This window comes from Bufo bufo, chromosome 10 (genome assembly GCF_905171765.1).
Source record: "Bufo bufo chromosome 10, aBufBuf1.1, whole genome shotgun sequence".
NCBI lineage: Eukaryota > Metazoa > Chordata > Amphibia > Anura > Bufonidae > Bufo > Bufo bufo.
This window is the reverse complement of record NC_053398.1, coordinates 30,005,783-30,027,784: the sequence shown is the minus strand read 5'-3', so window position 1 is coordinate 30,027,784 and position 22,002 is coordinate 30,005,783. Positions and strand designations below refer to the sequence as shown.

The 22,002-nt window shown below is 46.8% G+C and overlaps 1 protein-coding gene across 2 annotated transcripts in view; it reads right to left on the bottom strand.

Moving 5' to 3' along the window:
- Positions 1–15,576, bottom strand: part of CCDC34 (coiled-coil domain containing 34) — a 43,409-nt gene extending 27,833 nt beyond the window's left edge. Inside the window, exons 1-4 of one of the 2 annotated variants that reach the window (XM_040409896.1) lie at positions 15,451–15,576; positions 13,298–13,550; positions 8,225–8,354; positions 5,711–5,818 (exon numbers count right to left, since the gene is read on the bottom strand). In XM_040409896.1, coding sequence (XP_040265830.1) covers positions 5,711–5,818; positions 8,225–8,354; positions 13,298–13,548 — 489 coding nt within the window. In that variant the 5' untranslated portion in view covers positions 13,549–13,550; positions 15,451–15,576. The remainder of the gene's footprint in view (positions 1–5,710; positions 5,819–8,224; positions 8,355–13,297; positions 13,551–15,450) is intronic. The other variant, XM_040409897.1, reaches the window with a different exon arrangement.
- Between the last annotated feature and the right edge of the window lie 6,426 nt (positions 15,577–22,002).

Genomic DNA, 22,002 nt, shown 5'->3' with positions numbered 1-22,002 from the left:
TTCCAGGAACACGACCATGACTTTTCTTTGCTTCCCCGGCCTTCACAGCCCCCCACATCTTAAAGGGCTTTGATTGACAGGACCAAGCAGTGTAAAAGTCATCACGCCTGGTCCTGTCAATCAAAGTGGAGAAGACGTGGCATTCGCAGAAAGAGCAGAGCCTTTAGGTGTAACGGCAACGCCCCCATTGCTCCTAGAGGCTCATTTACATATATTAAAACCAAATTTTTCTCAGAAATGCGGGCACATATGAACATGGGACCAACACAGATACCTTCAGCTGCCAAGTGCACATGTAACAGGTCAGCCAGTGTCATGGGTACAAATCTGCTGACAGATGCCCTTTACTCCTATACAGCATATCTGGGATGAGGCAGAATGGGCTGTTCAATGCATGTCAGTACCGCCATCTAATTGGCGACAACTGCGAGAAGCTATCCAGTCTAGGTGGGCCAGGATGGTACTACATGGGCGTTTCTAATAAAACAGCCATGCGGTGCATATTGCTAGCATTTTATCACGATAAATATCATATGATCCCATCATTTAGTTTTTTTCTTATATCTTACCCCCTTCACCAGCTGCAATTTGAGAGCCAAGATAGAAGGCCGTTGTTCCAGACCACGGTTAACATATTCAAAATTTTTCAACTCGGCACCTGGATCTGAATACTTTTGTAATTGCAAATAATTAAAAAATGTTGTATAGCCAGCAAGTTAATCATCTAAATTATCTATATAGCGCCACCTGCTGTTTGTTCTTTTTCTTATTTCTTTGTCCTGCTCACAGAGGTGGCCGCACATGCTCAGTTTCATTCTTCAACTGCTCCAGAGCTGTGATAGGGAGCGCATGGACACGCCTCCCGAGCTGTGATAGGGAGCGCATGGACACGCCTCCCGAGCTGTGATAGGGAGCGCATGGACACGCCTCCCGAGCTGTGATAGGGAGCGCATGGACACGCCTCCCGAGCTGTGATAGGGAGCGCATGGACACGCCTCCCGAGCTGTGATAGGGAGCGCATGGACACGCCTCCCGAGCTGTGATAGGGAGCGCATGGACACGCCTCCCGAGCTGTGATAGGGAGCGCATGGACACGCCTCCCGAGCTGTGATAGGGAGCGCATGGACACGCCTCCCGAGCTGTGATAGGGAGCGCATGGACACGCCTCCCGAGCTGTGATAGGGAGCGCATGGACACGCCTCCCGAGCTGTGATAGGGAGCGCATGGACACGCCTCCCGAGCTGTGATAGGGAGCGCATGGACACGCCTCCCGAGCTGTGATAGGGAGCGCATGGACACGCCTCCCGAGCTGTGATAGGGAGCGCATGGACACGCCTCCCGAGCTGTGATAGGGAGCGCATGGACACGCCTCCCGAGCTGTGATAGGGAGCGCATGGACACGCCTCCCGAGCTGTGATAGGGAGCGCATGGACACGCCTCCCGAGCTGTGATAGGGAGCGCATGGACACGCCTCCCGAGCTGTGATAAGGAGCGCATGGACACGCCTCCCGAGCTGTGATAGGGAGCGCATGGACACGCCTCCCGAGCTGTGATAGGGAGCGCATGGACACGCCTCCCGAGCTGTGATAGGGAGCGCATGGACACGCCTCCCGAGCTGTGATAGGGAGCGCATGGACACGCCTCCCGAGCTGTGATAGGGAGCGCATGGACACGCCTCCCGAGCTGTGATAGGGAGCGCATGGACACGCCTCCCGAGCTGTGATAGGGAGCGCATGGACACGCCTCCCGAGCTGTGATAGGGAGCGCATGGACACGCCTCCCGAGCTGTGATAGGGAGCGCATGGACACGCCTCCCGAGCTGTGATAGGGAGCGCATGGACACGCCTCCCGAGCTGTGATAGGGAGCGCATGGACACGCCTCCCGAGCTGTGATAGGGAGCGCATGGACACGCCTCCCGAGCTGTGATAGGGAGCGCATGGACACGCCTCCCGAGCTGTGATAGGGAGCGCATGGACACGCCTCCCGAGCTGTGATAGGGAGCGCATGGACACGCCTCCCGAGCTGTGATAGGGAGCGCATGGACACGCCTCCCGAGCTGTGATAGGGAGCGCATGGACACGCCTCCCGAGCTGTGATAGGGAGCGCATGGACACGCCTCCCGAGCTGTGATAGGGAGAGCATGGACACGCCTCCCGAGCTGTGATAGGGAGAGCATGGACACGCCTCCCGAGCTGTGATAGGGAGAGCATGGACACGCCTCCCGAGCTGTGATAGGGAGAGCATGGACACGCCTCCCGAGCTGTGATAGGGAGAGCATGGACACGCCTCCCGAGCTGTGATAGGGAGAGCATGGACACGCCTCCCGAGCTGTGATAGGGAGAGCATGGACACGCCTCCCGAGCTGTGATAGGGAGAGCATGGACACGCCTCCCGAGCTGTGATAGGGAGAGCATGGACACGCCTCCCGAGCTGTGATAGGGAGAGCATGGACACGCCTCCCGAGCTGTGATAGGGAGAGCATGGACACGCCTCCCGAGCTGTGATAGGGAGAGCATGGACACGCCTCCCGAGCTGTGATAGGGAGAGCATGGACACGCCTCCCGAGCTGTGATAGGGAGAGCATGGACACGCCTCCTGAGCTGTAGCAGAATAGACACTCCCCTTGAGCAGTCAGCTTGATATAAATCTAGCAGAGCAATGAATGGGGAGATCTCTGGATCCATGTGAGGTACAGGGCTGGTTCTAGCTTTGTTAGAAAGAGATTGCCATGTCCTATATGATGATGTCTGATTTTCATTTTTCACCTTAATCATGGGATCACCTAAACCAGGAATGCCCAACCTGTGGCCCTCCAGCTGTTGCAAAACTACAACTCCCAGCATGCCTGGACAACCTACACCTATTAGGGCATGCTGGGAGATGTCGTTTTGCAACAACTGGGGGGGACTGCATGTTGAGCTTCCCAGACCTAAACCTTTGCTGAAACCAAGAAGTAGCGTTTCTCTGCACGGCTTTTCCAGCTCGGGGATTACAGATCCCAAATACTTTCCATAGGTCTGTACTTCTGACATTCCGAGAAGCCCTGCTGCGCCTCTGTGGTTTCAGCAAAGGTTTAGGTGTAAACACAACAACATACGGTAATAAATCATTAGTTACAAATTACCGCATTCATAGGATGACAGCGCTTTCACAACCACCGTGGCTTTGTCTGGGCAATCCTCTGCAATCTATACCAGGTCATGGCACTCCTTGTTCCCTCCTACACACAGGCACAACATGCAGCTATGCCAGGTACGTGCCTGGGTACTTATTATACTTTCAGGATCTAACAGCGACTTCTTGGCCCGCCACGTTACCCTGTTTCAGCCAAAAAGTGTCAAATGTGGCATCACTCCATCAAAAACGTTACCCCTCTTTATTTCTATGCAGAAAGTTTCTATATACCAGGTGGCGTGAAAATAGAATATAACTGATAAGCCTAGGATATTATAAAAAAAAAAATATTATAATAATTAAAAAAAATATATTTGCCCTTGAGAAAAAAAAAACTAATGTATTCCTCTCTATAAATTTCGGCTTGGATGCTGTGTCATGGATCCATACAGTACAGGTCCTTAAAGGGGTTGTCTCACGTCAGCAAATGGCATTTATCATGTAGAGAAAGTTAATACAAGGCACTTACTAATGTATTGTGATTGCCCACATTGCTTCCTTTGCTGGCTGGATTAATTTTTCCATCACATTATACACGGCTCGTTTCCAAGGTTACGACCACCCTTCAATCCATCAGTGGTGGTCGTGCTTGCACACCATAGGAAAAAGCACCGGCCTCTCTGGTGGCCGGGACCGTGGGAGAGCACCTAGACTGGTGCTTATTCCTATAGTGTACAAGCACAGCCACATCTGCTGGATTGCAGGATGGTCGTCACCATGGAAACGAGCGGTGTATAGTGCGGTGATAAAGTGAATCCAGCCAGAAAGGGAGGCAATATGGACAATCACAATACATTAGTAAGTGGTTTGTATTCACTTTCTCTACATGATACATGCCACTTACTAATGTACTGGGATTGTCCATATTGCCTCCTTTGCCAGCTTTATTCATTGATCACATTATACACTGCTTGTTTCCATGGTCACGACCGCCCTACAATTCAGCATCGGTGGCCATGCTTGTATATACGAAAAAGTGGCAATCTGTCTGGTGGCGGGGACTACAGGAGCATATATAGGCCCACACTCTTTCCTGTGATGTGCAAGCACGGCCACAATGCTGGATTGAAGGGTGGTCGTAACCATGAAAACGAGAAGTGTATAATGTGATGGAAAAATGAGTCTACCAGCAAAGGAGGCAATATGGACAATCACAATACATTAGTAAGTGCCTTGAATTAGTAAAATCAGCTGTTTGAGAACGCACCGTTGCTCGCGGCAGCGCCACAGCCGTCTCTCAGCTCCTCATTCGGCCCATGCCATGTGACCGATGAATGACGTCCAATGGTCTTCTAGGCAAAGCTGCGAGAAGGCTGTGGCACTACTGCAAGCGCTAGTGCCCTCTCAAACAGCTGATCGGCAGGGGTCCTGGGTGTCGGACCCCAACCAATCAGATCCTGACCCATTCAGAGGATAGGTTATCAGTAGAAAAGTCTTGGAAAACCCCTTTAATCCAATGAGCTATCTTTAAAATGTATTTTGTGGAGGGAAGGCCTCATACACACAGCCGTGTCCATTTAGCCGTCTGCACGGAAGTCATACATGAGCTTTCCACATCCGTATGTCCGCTCCACAAAAGACAGAACATGTCCTATACTTGTCCGCAAAATGTGGACCGCAGACCCATTGACGTCAATGGGTCCGCAACAAATTCAGACTGCAAAACGCACACGGTCGTGTGTATGAGGCCTAAAGCGGTTAAAGTGCAAACCCCTTGGAACCAATGAATCACTACCTGCAACCAGATACATGAAGGTCTGCCCATTTAGACTTGTTACACAAGACGACTATTCTAAAAACTAGAAAATCTAATCAGATTGAATTGGGATCGGAGGCACGATTTACTTCATCAGAAAACTATGCGCCCAAGGAGCTCACAATCCAAGTTACACCTCTACTGAATATTTGTAGCATGGAAAGCTGAAGGGGTTGTGCCAAGTTTTTAAGTTATCCACAGGATAGGGGAGATAAGTAGCTGATTGCCAGGGGCCCGACCACTGAGCCCCCCACCAATCACAAGAACTGGGGTCCCGTTTCCCGGTTCTGATGAAGTGGCAGGTCGTCCATTCGTTCTCTATGGGACCGCTGGAGATAGCCATGTGCTGTGCTATCTCCGCCACTCCTGTAGAGAAAGAACGGAGCTGCCGTGGGCATGCAAGACCAGCCACTCCATCAGAATAGGGGGGGGGGGGGGACTCCTGTTCTTGTGACTGGTGGGGGTCCCAGTGATCAGCTAGACATCCTCTATCTTGTGGATAAGAGATAACTTAAAAACTTGGCACAACCCCTTTAAAGGGGTTCTCCAGGCTTTTAATATGGATGGCCTATCCTTAGCTCACTGCTGCGATGTCTATGGCAAACCAGCAGTAAGAGAGACGTCCTCATACAGCTGATCGGCAGGGGTGTCGGACCCCCGCCGATGCGATATTGATGACCGATCTTGAGGATAGGTTATCAATAGTCTAAGCCCAGAGAACCCCTTTTAAAGTTAATTCATAAAGGCAGCAATGTTCGGGGGCCGATTTATCGCTTTACCTGCTCATGCTTTTTTCGGACCCATTCCTTGTGTTGTTCTTCAGCCAAATGTTTTTTCTGCTCTTTCTTCTGCTCCTCTTTTCTTCTTTCTTCATCTTGTTTTAATTCCTGAATGAGAAGACACAGATAGAGTAACATAGTAATTACAGAGAATTGTATTTTTAAAGCACACGGTTATAGAAAGGAAAGTTTGCAGATAGTCCTCTTTACACGAGGGCATCCGTAAGGTAGGTGCGACACCCTCCGAACACCCCTTAACTTCCTCTCTCGGGGTTGTAATAGAAAAGAGTCCTATGTATGTAAAACCGTAGACTGACCCCATGACTTCTTACCCGCTAGGGCAGGGATGGCCAACCAGAGGCTCTCCAGCTGTTGCAAAACTACAACTCCCAGCATGCCCACACTGCCTACAGCTATTAGCCTACAGCATGGCATGTTGGGAGTTGTAGTTTTGCAATAGCTGGAGAGCCTCAGGTTGGCCATCCCTGGGCTAGGGCTACACATGATTTAATGATTTCTTTGTTCTAAGGACTTTACAAAGGACCAGGGGACATTCATCATGTGTGGAGAAAAGGCGATTTGGATATCACTACATGAAAGGATTCTTTATGGTAAGAGCAGTCCCACTCCGGAATGTACTAGGCAAGCATTTAAAAAAAAAAAAAAGTGCTAGATGCTTTTCTAATTGTAAAGGACACGGAGAGTTATAATTAATCTAACGATTTATGGCGGATAATGGACTGGAAAAGATTAAACTTGATGGACCTGTGTCTATTTTCAACCTATGTAATTATATGTATAAAGTGATCTGCCTCTGTGAAAAATGTCCTTCAGGACACACGTTCAGGATACATGTGCGGAGAATCCGCAGGTGTTCGCAGGCAGATCCGTGCGGTGAATCCGCTTCAATTGGTGCGGTTTTTACTAAGTAAATGGAGAAAAAAATAAAATAAACTGACATGCTGCCGATTTTAAAATCCGCACCGCAGGTCAAGATCCACACGGAAAAAAATCTGCATCGTGGGCATTGAGAATTTCAAATTCTCATCGAATACAATGTACATGACCCACGGTGCGGATTTTCCACATGCAAATCCGCGTGGACAATCAGCACGCAATCCTGATCGCGTGCATTTAGCCTTAAACTCCAGCAAAAATAACTAAATCTAATTTGGCTAAATATTGGAGCGCCTGCTCCTTCTTCATCCTTCCTTAATGGGGTAAAGACCTCTCCAGGACTGGTGGGTGTGTAATCCTACAGCAGCTGTAGCATGAACTGGACTGAGCCCCTCTTGTGTATAGTCTCAGAATGGAGAAGTCCCCATGGCCATACGTTGGGACCTTCCGTTCCGAAGTATACATTGGGAAATGTTCCTGAAGTATATCAATTGGGCAAGTCTCAGACACCGGGGGGGCACAGAGACCTAATGGCATGACTTGGAATGGTCACGTACCAGTCTCTTTCCAGGAGAAGTAAATGGTAGGCCTGTTCATTATAGGGGTTGTCTAATCATAAGAAATTATCAGCTGATAAATGGGGGTCTTTCCCACTGATCGTGAGAACGGTGTCCCCGAGTTCCCAAAGCAAAGGGAGCGATGGTCCTTCACCCTTGTTGCTGCTCTATTCAGTTTCATGGGACTTCCATAGAGGATCCAGGTACAGCACTGCTGTCTGAGCCAGTCCCATCAGCTCAATTCCCTCTGGGGACTCGAGGACCCAGTTCTCGTTTTTTGTGGGGGAGCAGCGGTCAGACACCCAAAAAGATATTTACCACCTATTCTGTGTATAGGCGATACATTCTTACAGGGGTTGGCCCACCTCACATATTGGTGGCATATCACTAGGCGGGTTCCACACCTCTCTCTAGAACGGAGCCCTCTAGAGCGGCCGCCCTCCATTCATTTTTTATGGGACTGCCGAAATAGCCGAGCACTGGTTTGGCTATTTCTGTCAGCCCCATGGAAGTGAATGGAGTGGTGGCCACTTGACAATTCATTTTTTTGGGACTTCTGAAAATAGTTGAGTGCGCCTCTTAGCTATTTCAGCACTCCCATAAAAATGAATAGGGCAGCACGGTGGCTCTGGTGCCTTGCAAGCTCTGGGGTCCGGACAACATCTGCATGGAGTTTGTATGTTCTCCATGTGTTTGTGTGGGTTTCCTCCGGGTTCTCCGGTTTCCTCCCACACCCCATAGACATACTGATAGGGAACTTAGATTGTGAGCTCCATTGGGGGGGCAGCTTGATGCTAATGTCTGTAAAACACTACAGAATATAGTAGAGCAAAGTAATAAGAAATAATAAAATGAATGGAGGGCGGTCCGGTCTTCACTTTTCAGGCTCCATTCTAAAGATAGGTGCGGGTCCCGGAGGTGGGATCCACACTTATCAGACATTGGTGGCATATCCTATCGATGCCACCAATGTTTGAGATGGGCCAACCCCTTTAAGAGGAGATAACCCCTTTAAGTAACACATATAAAAAATAAAATAAAATAAAAATTATGTATTCACCTCCGATATTTTGTTTTGCAGTTCAAGTCGACCTCGTCTTTCCTTGCTCAGCAGCCACGTTTCCCAAGGAGAAAGCTTCAAATCTGCTAGAGGCTGCTCTACCGTGCTGGTCTCGCCTTGGTCCTGAATACTGAAAAACAAGAGAGGTTTGCAGGGAGTTACACTGGAGAAGACAGTGACCAAACGCCGCCTTCTGCGCTTGCACAGGAAACTGAATTTGCTATTTCACTGATGGATGGATCTCACAGCGACCCTCCATCAGCAGCCATTTTCAGGGCAGGAGCGTTGGTGCTGTGAGGAGCAGAACCAGGGTGGATAAAAATCAATGATTTTTAATATTTTTTTATTTAAATCGGATTTTTATTTATTTAAATCGGATTTTTTTTATTTATTTAAATCGGATTTTTTTTTTATATAAAATGCTTTTTGAGGAAAATATATTACCATCCAAAGGTTATTCCATCATGAAATAAAGATTAGTTTTTTAATTATGTAGAATAAGGCTGTACGTGGACTCCCATATTGTGGAATGGATTAGGCAGTGGCTGAGGGACAGACAACAGAGGGTTGTAGTCAATGGAGTATATTCAGACCAAGGTCTTGTTACCAGTGAGGTACCTCCGGGATCTGTTCTGGGACCCATATTGTTTAATATCTTTATCAGCGAAATTGCAGAAGGCCTCGATGGTAAGGTGTGTCTTTTTGCTGATGACACAAAGATTTGTAACAGGGTTGATGTTCCTGGAGGGATACACCAAACGGAAAAGGATTTAGGAAAACTAGAGGATTGGTGAAAAATCTGGCAACTAAAATGTAATGTTGATAAGTGCAAGATAATGCACCTGGGACGTAAAAACCCAAGAGCAGAATATAAAATCAGTAATACAGTCCTAACCTCAGTATCTGAGGAAAGGGATTTAGGGGTCATTATTTCAGAAGACTTAAAGGTAGGCAGACAATGTCATAGAGCAGCAGGAGATGCTAGCAGAATGCTTGGGTGTATAGGGAGAGGCATTACCAGTAGAAAGAGGGAGGTGCTCATGCCGCTCTACAGAGCACTAGTGAGACCTCATTTGGAGTATTGTGCTCAGTACTGGAGGCCATATCTCCAGAAGGATATTGATACTCTAGAGAGAGTTCAGAGAAGAGCTACTAAACTGGTACATGGATTGCAGGATAAAACTCACCAGGAAAGATTAAAGGACCTTAACATGTATAGCTTGGAAGAAAGACGAGACAGAGGGGATATGATAGAAACTGCTAAATACATAAAGGGAATCAACAAGGTAAAAGAGGAGAGAATATTTAAAAGAAGAAAAACTGCTACAAGAGGACATAGTTTTAAATTAGAGGGGCAAAGGTTTAAAAGTAATATCAGGAAGTATTACTTTACTGAGAGAGTAGTGGATGCATGGAATAGCCTTCCTGCAGAAGTGGTAGCTACAAATACAGTGAAGGAGTTTCAGCATGCATGGGATAGGCATAAGGCCTTCATCATATAAGATAGGGCCAGGGGCTATCCATAGTATTCAGTATATTGGGCAGACTAGATGGGCCAAATGGTTCTTATCTGCCGACACATTCTATGTTTCTATATGTGTAATTTTTTGGGTAAATAAATCTCATTAATCCATTCACAATGTCATGCTCTTCCAGAGGTTTTTTGTAAGATTATTGGGCAGTTTCTCTGCCTACAGAGAAACTACATACTAAATGGTAAAACACTCGGTAACACTGACATGGAAAAGGATCTAGGAATTTTAATAAACAGCAAACTAAGCTGCAAAAACCAGTGTCAGGCAGCTGCTGCCAAGGCCAATAAGATAATGGGTTGCATCAAAAGGGGCATAGATTCCCGTAATAAGAACATATTCCTACCACTTTACAAATCGCTAGTCAGACCACACATGGAGTACTGTGTACAGTTCTGGGCTCCTGTAAACAAGGCAGACATAGCAGAGCTGGAGAGGGTCCAGAGGAGGGCAACTAAAGTAATAACTGGAATGGGGCAACTACAGTACCCTGAAAGATTATCAAAATTAGGGTTATTCACTTTAGAAAAAAGACGACTGAGGGGAGATCTAATTACTATGTATAAATATATCAGGGGGCAGTACAGAGATCTATCCCATCATCTATTTATCCCCAGGACTGTGACGAGAGGACATCCTCTGCGTCTGGAGGAAAGAAGGTTTGTACACAAACATAGAAAAGGATTCTTTACGGTAAGAGCAGTGAGACTATGGAGCTCTCTGCCTGAGGAGGTGGTGATGGTGAGTACAATAAAGGAATTCAAGAGGGGCCTGGATGTATTTCTGGAGTGTAATAATATTACAGGCTATAGCTACTAGAGAGGGGTCGTTGATCCAGGGAGTTATTCTGATTGCCTGATTGGAGTCGGGAAGAAATTTTTTATTCCCCTAAAGTGGAGAAAATTGGCTTCTACCTCACAGGGTTTTTTGCCTTCCTCTGGATCAACTTGCAGGATAACAGGCCGAACTGGATGGACAAATGTCTTTTTTCGGCCTTATGTACTATGTTACTATGTTACTATGTTACAAGATATTATCACAGATGCTTGGTTTACTTTTGCAGTTCTCAAAACCGAATTTGACTCAGCAGAGATCACATGCCTCCTCTTCACAGCAAAAATGTTATAACATGAACAGAGTTGAGAAAAAGACCTCAATCCTAACTTCTACAAACCTATGAATGCAGAATCAACCTAATATGAAAAGTTGTTATTCTAAAAAAATCTTCATCTACTTGCATATTATAAGTTATACCAGCAAGAATTAGTCTTTATGTAGAAAACTATGATTTAAATCAAGCCTTACTGACTAGTGATTTAAATCATTTCGATTTAAATCAAATCCACCCTGAGCAGAACTAATGACCATATATTAGTAAATTGGCTACATCCCATTTCCAATAAATTTGTAAACAATTATAAGTAAAACCGCCAACCCCTAATAAGCTTGGAACGCCAATATACTAATTATAAGAATTTGTTACACGCTACTATAATCAGTTACTCTGCACCTAATGATAGGGATTTCTCTTGGCGCTCCACCAACACACAGGTACGAAAGCGCCTCTCAGTCTCAGCCAGAATTCACGTATGCAAGTTGAAACAAGGCGCAATAAGCATGGTGAAATGTATTAAAAGATGGCTTAAATTACAAAATGCCAAGCCCATGACCTTTAGTGTGCCATGGTGTCTACTGCTTTATGTAAGCTGCTACCGTCGTCTGATCTGAAAATGTCGTGGTCTGTCCAAGGCTTTAGGAGCCGACGTGACTTCATTAATAGCCAGACAATACGGACTTCCATGGGTACTTGCTGCGAAGATCTGGATGCGTCAGCTCCATGGCCATCTGGCCTTTGTCCAGCCGCGCCCCTAGAATATCTGTCAGCAGAAGACAATCCGGACTGCTGACTGTAACATGACAGCTAGTAAACTGAATTAGGACTGGCAGCCGTTCAGATTGATAGAGGCATTACTGTAAGGGGTTGCTACTTAGAAATTCCTCTAATACAAAAAGATAACCAAAAATGACCCTGTTCATTAAAAAGGAATCTGTGACCCGGACTACCGGCATAAAAAAAATAAAAAGTCCTGAAAAAAGACATAAAAGTGAATGGGACTGAGCTGCGATATCAAGCACAGCCGCCATACAATGTACGGAGCTGTGCTTGGAGAGCAGGGAGAAGGTCGCGGCGGTCACAAGAGAGTCAGTGCCTTCTCAAACAACTCATCGGGGGGGGTCCACCGACCGATCAGATACTGATGACCTATCCAGGAGGGGGGGGGGGGGATCGTTTGAGTGCCGAGACCCCCACCGACTGCTAGAACAAAGAAAGAAAGAGAGAGGAGGGAGAGTACAATAGGCGAGCACTTTTCTCTCCTTGTTCTAGCCATCTGTGGGGGCTCAGCAATTAAATCTTTAGCACATATGAAAAGTTTTCCGAAAACTCTGCGACGCTTTAAAAGTACTTTCTGCCCATACTGCGGGAGGTTTGTAAAATCCCATTTTGTTGGAAGGATCCACCAACTATAAGGCCCCTTGCAGACGAGCAAACCCCTTTAATATAACACAGTTGTGCTCACCTTAGTGTTGTGGGGCCGGCACAACATCCACACCCAGCTTTCAATTAATAATCCAATGACTGCAGCCCGAGGTCTGATACTGCTGCACATGCAGAACTTGAAGAAAAGAAACCCCTCTGTAGTGGCCCCGTCGTAGGAACCGGACTGGATAGAGGCTTTATTCATTATACGCACCAGTCCCTTCCTCAGGTCCCATTAACACAAATTTGTGGTAACCAGGCCTGAGGAAGGGGTCGGTGCAGCCCTGAAATGTGCAGTCCTTACATTTTAGCATGGTTCTATCTAGGGTCCATTCACACGTCCGGAGCGGCAATCCGGGGGCACACGATCACTAGCGGCAGGACGGATCCGACTGGCTGTTCACCTGACGGAACAGCCTGCCGGAGGTCCGTGCCGCTAGTCTGAAAGTAGCCTTAGAAGTTTTAAATGAATTGCCACCAAAATGCCATAAAGGTCTCGATGGGCGTTACCAGCGGGGATGTGTCCCTGCACAGTCTGACAGCACTGCTCGGGCACACTCTAACTGGTAACACCCATCTGATCCTTTATTGGAAACTGCTGGCAATGTATTCTTCTACTTCTATCAGCAATAATAGAGGAATGGCACAACACAGAGTCATAACCCTAGATACGTCTCTGCAAAGCGCAGGAGGGTGCACAGCGCAGGCGCGGCTGCCCTACATTCATTCCTATTGGCTTTTTTGAATAAATGGAGGGAGGAAGCGAATGCACGGTGCGCCCTTCGGCACTTTGCGGGCTCCGTTCTAAGTTTAGGTGCAGGTCCCAGAGGTGGGACCCGCACCTATCAGATATTGGGAATGTTATCCTAGTGATAGGACCCCACTGTCCAAGGTGGGCCAAACCCCTTTAGGCACCTAAATGGGAGCCCTGTCAGTGTCAACTGTGTGATGGTCCATTTGGGGAGACGGAGGTTTACTGCGCAGGTTAAAACCTAACATTACCAAGGCTTCTTCTTTTCAGTTTCTTTGGCCAAAATCTCCACATGGAAGGAACGATCTTCAAAGTCACTTTCATAGCTGTCGTGGTAGATGGGCGACAACAAGGAATAGGTGGAGTCCCCGGTGGTGCTGATATCACAACTTTTTGAACGCCCCATATCAGACTCTTTTGTGCTTGGATTTCGAGGGGTGGAATGAGAGCGTCTCAGGTCAGCAGATCGCAGGTCACTGGTGGTGGAAGTGGTGGAAGACATGTCTGCGTCACAAGGAGAATACAGAAAACACCAAAGACTGAGTGCAATAGATTATTCTGCATTTGTAGCACAGTACGTCATCACCGTCTGCACAGGGAAAGTGGAGCCCAAAGCAACCAATCAAATCACTCCTTTCAAGTTTCAACGGGCTGCTGAAAAATGGAAGCTGGAATCGGACTGGTTGTTTTGGGCAGCCTCGCCATATTCCCCATTGCCCCTTACTAACTGCACTGGAATGTCCAGGGGGAAGGGGGGGGGGCAGAGGGTATGCGACACTCACCTCTGCTGGTTCCTGTAGTCCTCTTCACTACCAGGTGCCACTGCAGACATCCTGACACATCCTCAGCTGGCTGCAGTGACAGAAGAAGGGAGCATCTACAGGGTCTGGTTTGGGGTCTGTATTTGTCTAGGGATTCTGGTCTATGATCATTATCTGCTATGGGGTCTGAGATCCATATTTATTTAGAGGGGCTGCTCTAGGGGTCTGGTCTGAGGTCTGTTCCACCATATATGTTTAGGGGATCTGGTCTAGGATCTATATCCGCTTAAAGGTCTGGGATCTATATTAGTTTAGGGGTCTGGTCTGGGGTCTAGATTTGCTTACGGGGGTCTGCTCTGCGGGCTATATTACTTAAGGATTCCGGTATGGGATCTATATTTTCTCAGGGGTCTGCTCTGCTATCTGTATTTGTCTAGGGGTATCCCCTGTAATCTATATTTGTTTAGGGGTCTTCTCTGGGGGTCTATACTTGTTTAGGAGGATCTGGTGTCTGTTCATTAAAGGGTCCTGTTCTGGTGTCTGTATTTATTTAGGGGGCCTGGCCTGGGGTCTATATTTGTTAAGTGTGTCTGGTCTATGGTCTGTATTTATTTAGGAGATATGCATGTCTGTTCTATCTATCATTTTAGGGTCTGGACTTCTTTAAGGGGGCCCTGATCCAGGGTCTGGACTTCTTTAAGGGGGCCCTGATCCAGGGTCTGGACTTCTTTAAGGGGGCCCTGATCCAGGGTCTGGACTTCTTTAAGGGGGCCCTGATCCAGGGTCTGGACTTCTTTAAGGGGGCCCTGATCCAGGGTCTGGACTTCTTTAAGGGGGCCCTGATCCAGGGTCTGGACTTCTTTAAGGGGGCCCTGATCCAGGGTCTGGACTTCTTTAAGGGGGCCCTGATCTAGGGTCTGGACTTCTTTAAGGGGGCCCTGATCTAGGGTCTGGACTTCTTTAAGGGGGCCCTGATCCAGGGTCTGGACTTCTTTAAGGGGGCCCTGATCTAGGGTCTGGACTTCTTTAAGGGGGCCCTGATCTAGGGTCTGGACTTCTTTAAGGGGGCCCTGATCTAGGGTCTGGACTTGTTTAAGGGGGCCCTGATCCAGGGTCTGGACTTCTTTAAGGGGGCCCTGATCTAGGGTCTGGACTTCTTTAAGGGGGCCCTGATCTAGGGTCTGGACTTCTTTAAGGGGGCCCTGATCTAGGGTCTGGACTTCTTTAAGGGGGCCCTGATCTAGGGTCTGGACTTCTTTAAGGGGGCCCTGATCTAGGTCTATATATTTGTTCAGGGGTCTGCTCTGCAGTCTGTATTCATTTTCAGGTGGGACAAAAGTGGTCATATCCACCCCTGTAATCCAAATGCCTTAGGATGAGGGTGAGCCTTTATAAACTGGTGGGAAGACATTTTATGCAGCACCTTTTGCACCTCAGCAAGGCCTCTCCCTACCCCTAGACATATTTTTATATATAAAAGCCATATTCTCCATATAGAAGCAAGGGCATGTGTAATAACCCAGGGGTCTCCAGCTGAAACTACAACTACCAGCATGCACAGTCACAGCGTGCACTGCCCATCAGAGAAGTCTTACATCTGCCTATTAGAGCTCATGCGCTGTATGACATGAATCTCTACCTACCGGACGCCTCCGCTCAGCCAGCCGTTATCACCGGAGAAACATCGCCTTCAGGTTACAGTTATCAACAAACTGCAGCCAGCTTTCAAAATGGCGGCGCCTAAACGCGATCCCATCGGTCATTGCGTGATACGTCCAATCACAGATCGCGATTCCTCACGCTGACGAAACTCCGCCCCCCGTTGTCAAGGCCGAGGAAACCGTCCTCTGGTGGCTTCCTAGTTACGCGTGATGCAGTTCTGCCTGGTCCATAGCAACGGCTGGCAGCTGTGTGTGAATCCGCGCGTGCGTTCAGGAGCAAATGACTCCTGTTCACACCTGCGGTTCTCCCAGTATGCTGTACGGTGATATGCAGATACAGACAGATATAATAAAGATATAACAACTGTGCAGGGGTGCCAAGGCAAAAGATGGGGGCAGGGGTATAAATGACAAAGTAAATGTGAACTGAGCAGAGTCATTTACTGTCATATAGTACCGAAATAATACTGCTAAACGGTGCTGATATAAAAGTCCAATATAGTGCAGTAATTACCGCTGTAATGTTCACATTGGCATCTGAGTATTTGGAGGGTCTCTCATCACTTTTAATGGCAAGAATAGAGGGACGTGCATCACTATGCTTACTGACAGTATGGCAGACATCTTGTCAGAACATGGACAGACCCCATGACAGCCTTTTTAAAACTAATTCTCACCTCAAACCCCAAATGATACATGCCCAATACTTCCCAGTCTCTTTTGTAGCCCCCACATGGTAATGCCACACATAATAAGATACCCCTCTTTTAGCAATTAGCACAAACACTGTAAGAATGTTCTCTAGCGCCCCTCAGACAGTAATTATGAACTTTTAGTGCCCTGAGATGGTGTGACGTCCCCTTAGTGCCCTCCATGCAGTATGGCAACCAACTAGGGTTGCTACCCGTACGGGAATGACCCGGACAGTCCGGGTTTGTAATCCTGTGCCCGGGTACAAGCCTTTCTCAGCCCCGGGCACAGCGATCAGCTGGGAGTGATGCGATGCTAGCCCAGGGCGGCGTTGACTTCAGAGACGCCCACCCTCCCTCTCTTCTGTTCGGGTTTGGCTTTGGCTTTAAGAAAAGGTGGCAACCCTACAACCAACCTTAAGTGCCTTCCACATGATATTCTGCCACATACATGCAGGGATCTCAAGTCTCCCGGAGGTTCAGCGAGTCTCCCGCTATTAGGTAGCGTCTCCCTGACACCCGCATGTGAGACAATATATCCCGGAAAGGTTTACTGATAGCAGAGCAGAGAGATAAGAGAAGTGACAGGACACAGAGTTTAGATTACAGGTTGAATTAACCCTTTAGGGTCAAATTGGCTTCTCAAGGAGATATATATGTTAAAGGCATCCCTTCTTCTGTCTCATTCAGTAGCTATAGAACTATTGAGAGAGATGTATTTTTTTTAAATACATTTACACATTTAACCCTCCATTTTAATTATATTATTTACCCCAGTGTTAAATTCACCCCCCTGGATGCTTGTTTTTTCCCTACAGTGGGGTAAATAATTACACACAGGGATTTAAAGAATAAACTTCCTGACTCAGACCAAGAGCCGACTCAGTGAGTCAGCAAGTGAATGGAAGCATCCGCGCATGAATGAACCGATTCATGTGAAAGATCCGAACTTCCCATCTCTAGTTTACTCGCAGTAAACCTTTCCGGCAACCTGTAGCAGTGTCCCCTTCTCGGCGCTTGCGCACAGTGCAAGAAGAAGCCGATGCCAGCAGTCCACAACGGCGCATCAGGCTGAGCCTGTGCGCACGCGCGGGATCTCAAAACGGGAGAAGGGGGAGGGAGGGAGAGGCGGCACTGAGGAGTAGAAGGCGGCGCTGGGCACGAACGGCGATGTGGCCGGGCACCATGCATCCACAGACCTCCCCTGCTTGGGCACCTTAATTCAGTGATTGACAGGTTAGTAAAAGCTGTTTTTCCGCAGAATAAAGCCACAAATAGCTTTTATAAGGCCACCTTAGAAATCCGAATGCTGCCCTGGACATGAGCATATGTTCAGCTCACAGGGCTTATAGGTGGTGACAGAATCCCTTTAATCATATACATAAATAGGATAATTTGGGGCAGGGTAATGAGCCCAGTCCTCCACACCATAGAGCAGAGTGTGCAGATACTGCAGATGTCTGGAAAATGTAATAATAAGTTTGTGAAAGAAAAAAAAAAGAAAACCTCCCTGAAATGAGTTTTTGCAGGTTGGGATGTCTGTACATGCCTCACACAGTATGAGGCCCCCATAAGTGCTTTCCCCATACAGTATGAGAAGTGCTTTCCCCATACAGTATGAGGCCTCCATAAGAGCTTCTCCCACAGTATGAAGGCCCCCATAAGTGCTTTCCCCATACAGTAATAAGTCCTTCCCCTATACAGTATGAGGCCTCCATAAGTGCTTTAGTGGTAAAAAAAAGTTTTCTTGCATCACCCTAAGTAGTTGTTATGTGTGACCCTAGACCCCCTAGGGGTGCTGCCGCTTGCAGACCCCACTTTAAAGTACGGCCATGACACGTACCCGGTTTGAGGCGATCCGGAAATGCCTGCATTATTCAGATAATGCAGCATGTCCCCCCCAAGGTGATCCTGCCTATGACAATCTGTATAACATACAACACACTTTGGGGCCAAATTTGTACAGGCCTATGCACCTGGAAGGGAGGTCGCGGTTGATGAGTCTCTCATTGCGTTCAAGGGGAGACTCATTTTCCGCCAGTATGTTCCCTCAAAGCGGGCGAGGTATGGCGTGAAGCTGTACAAACTTTGTGAGAGTACCTCAGGGTACACTTACAAGTTTCGTGTGTACGAGGGGCGAGATTCCCGTATTCAACCCCCAGAATGTGCCCCCACTCTGGGTGTTAGCGGGAAACTTGTGTGGAACCTTATATACCCACTGCTAGTTAAGGGTTACCACTTGTACGTGGATAACTTTTATACTAGTATCCCCTTGTTCCAGTCCATCGCCGCCAGATCCATGCCAGCTTGTGGGACCGCGTGGAAAAATCAACGTGGCCTCTCTGCACCTTCCTCTTTATGATGCGCCAAATGTTCTCTATAGGTGAAAGATCTGGACTGCAGACTGGCCATTTCAGTACCCGGATCCTTCTCCTACGCAGCCATGATGTTGTGATTGATGCAGAATGTGGTCTGGCATTATCTTGTTGAAAAATGCAGGGTCTTCCCTGAAAGAGATGACGTCTGGATGGGAGCATATGTTGTTCTAGAACCTGAATATATTTTTCGGCATTGATGGTGCCTTTCCAGACATGCAAGCTGCCCATGCCACACGCACTCATGCAACCCCATACCATCAGAGATGCAGGCTTCTGAACTCAGCATTGATAACAACTAGGGTTGTCCTTGTCCTCTTTGGTCCGGATGACATGGCGTCCCAGATTTCCAAAAAAAACTTCGAATCGTGACTCGTCTGACCACAGAACAGTCTTCCATTTTGCCACACTCCATTTTAAATGATCCCTGGCCCAGTGAAAACGCCTGAGCTTGTGGATCTTGCTTAGAAATGGCTTCTTCTTTGCACTGTAGAGTTTCAGCTGGCAACGGCGGATGGCATGGTGGATTGTGTTCACTGACAATGGTTTCTGGAAGTATTCCTGAGCCCATTCTGTGATTTCCTTTACAGTAGCATTCCTGCTTGTGGTGCAGTGTCGTTTAAGGGCCCGGAGATCACGGGCATCCAGTATGGTTTTACGGCCTTGACCCTTACGCACAGAGATTGTTCCAGATTCTCTGAATCTTCGGATGATGTTATGCACAGTTGATGATGATAGATGCAAAGTCTTTGCAATTTTTCGCTGGGTAACACCTTTCTGATATTGCTCCACTATCTTTCTGCGCAACATTGTGGGAATTGGTGATCCTCTACCCATCTGAGAGACACTGCCACTCTGAGAAGCTCTTTTTATACCCAATCATGTTGCCAATTGACCTAATTAGTGTTAATTGGTCTTCCAGCTCTTCGTTATGCTCAAATTTACTTTTTCCAGCCTCTTATTGCTACTTGTCCCAACTTTTTTGGGATTTGTTGACACCGTGAAAATTGGAATCAACGTATTTTTCCTTTAAAATGATACATTTACTCGGATTAAACGTTTGATCTGTCATCTACGTTCTATTACAAATAAAAGATTGACATTTGCCATCTCCACATCATTGCATTCAGTTTTTATTCACAATTTGTTTAGTGTCCCAACTTTTTTGGAATCCGGTTTGTAAAGTAATAACCATTTTTGGGTGGTTTCTATTATATAAGCCTCACAAAGTGACTTCAGACCTGAACTGGTCCCTAAAAAATGGGTTTTTGAAAATTTCTGAAAAATTTCAAGATTTGCTTCCAAACTTCTAAGCCTTGTAACATCCCCAAAATATAAAATATCATTCCCAAAATGATCCAAATATGAAGTAGACATATGGGGAATGTAAAGTAATAACTATTTTTGTAGGTATTACTATGTATTATAGAAGTAGAGAAATTGAAACTTGGAAATTAGCAATTTTTTACAAGTTTTTGTAAATTTGGTATTTTTTTTATAAATAAAAATTAATTGTTTTGACTTCATTTTACCAGTGTCATGAAGTACAATATGTGACGAAAAAACAATCTCAGAATGGCCTGGATAAGTCAAAGCGTTTTAAAGTTATCACCACATAAAGTGACACTGGTCAGATTTGCAAAAAATGGCCTGGTCCTAAGGTGAAATAAGGCTGTGTCCTTAAGGAGTTAAAGAGGTTATCCAGTAAAATATATTTATGACTTATCCTCAGGATAGGTCATCAGTACCAGATCTGTAGCCTCTTCCAAGGCCAGTGACATCACTGTACATCGGTCACATGGCCTATTTGCAGCTTAGCCCCATTCAAGTCAATGGGGCTGAGCTGCAATACCAAGCACTGCCACTATACAGTGTACAGCACTGTGCTTGGAAAGCTGCCTGGAGCCTGCATCGTTCACCAGAGGTCTGATTCCCTGAAACAGCTGATCGGTGGGGATGCCAGGACTTTGACCTCCGCTGATGTGATAATGATGACCTATCCTGAGGATAATAAACAAAATGTATGATTTGGGAGGGTACTAATCTTGAATTGGAGGAGTTTCACCGACATCTAAACTCTGGTGTCCGGGGACTTCAGTTCACTGTGACTTTTTCAGACAGTGAGCTGCAGTTTTTGGACGTCAGGGTTTATCTGCAGGATGGCGCACTTAAAACCGATCTCTTTCAGAAGTCCACTGATAAAAACACACTGTTGATGTATGACAGTAATCATCCACACAAGATGGTTGACTCATTGCCATGGAGTCAATTATTGCGCGTACGCCGTATTGTGTCAGAAGATGATATTTTTAAAAAAACGTATTGATGAGATGTGTAGGAGGTTTACTAACAGGGGATTTCCTAAGAGGTTGATTGGACGTACTAAAAACAGAACCATAGACACTGAACGTAAGGGCACTCTAAGGCTGGGTTCAGACCTGAGCGTTTGGGATGTCGCGCTCTGTATGCGCGATTATACGGGCGTCTGACATACGCGTCTCCGGAACAAGCGAACGCCTATTGTCGCGCGTTCCCGCTAAGTCTATGTACGGGAACGCGCGACAAGACACCCCAAAGAAGCTCAAGAACTTTTTTGAGCGTCGGGCGTTTTACAGCGCGATCGTACGCGATGTAAAATGCTCAGGTGAGAACCCTTCCCATAGGGAAACATTGGTTCTTGCCTGTTGAGCGTTTTACAGCGCGTAGGAACGCGCTGTAAAACGCTCAGGTGTGACCCCAGCCTAAATGTGAGCTCATATAATAGAATTGAGACGAGGATCCCTTTTGAGTCCATCTATGGAGAGGATAGTGGCAAAACTGCCACAATCCTTAGAGAAGAATGGCAGATTCTGCACAGCGGCCTGCCTAGTATTAAGGAATTTAAATAACCTCCCATGATGGCATAGAAAAGAGGCCCTAATATTCGTGATCGAGTTGTGAAAGCAGATGTCGGAGGAGGGAAGGATCTAGATAGACAACTGCTTTTGGCCCCCAAAAATATGGGAATTTTCCTTGTCTCTCATGTTGCAACTGCTTCCCACATCCATACAGTGGCGGAATGTACAAGTTGAAAGGACATTACACGTGTAGATCTAGAGACGTCATTTACATGATACAGTGCCCATGCAGTCTCATATATGTTGGTGAGACTACGATGGAACTAAGGAAATAGGGAAAGGTATGATTGATAAACCTGTAGCAAAGCATTTTATTGAATGTGGGCATTCCATAAATCAATTACGGTTCCGGGCAATAGATAGTGTAGGGTGTCTTAGAAGGGGAGGGGATAAGAATAAGATCCTGAGGAAAAAAGAACTCAAATGGATAAAACTTGAAGTCACTCCAACCATATGGATTAAACATTGAGTTCAATGTCTCCACAATTGATTAAGTTTATGTTGTCTAGTTCCTCTGTGTATGTACAATTATGTCATTGTTTTTACATACAGTGGCCTTCTCCCCATCCATGA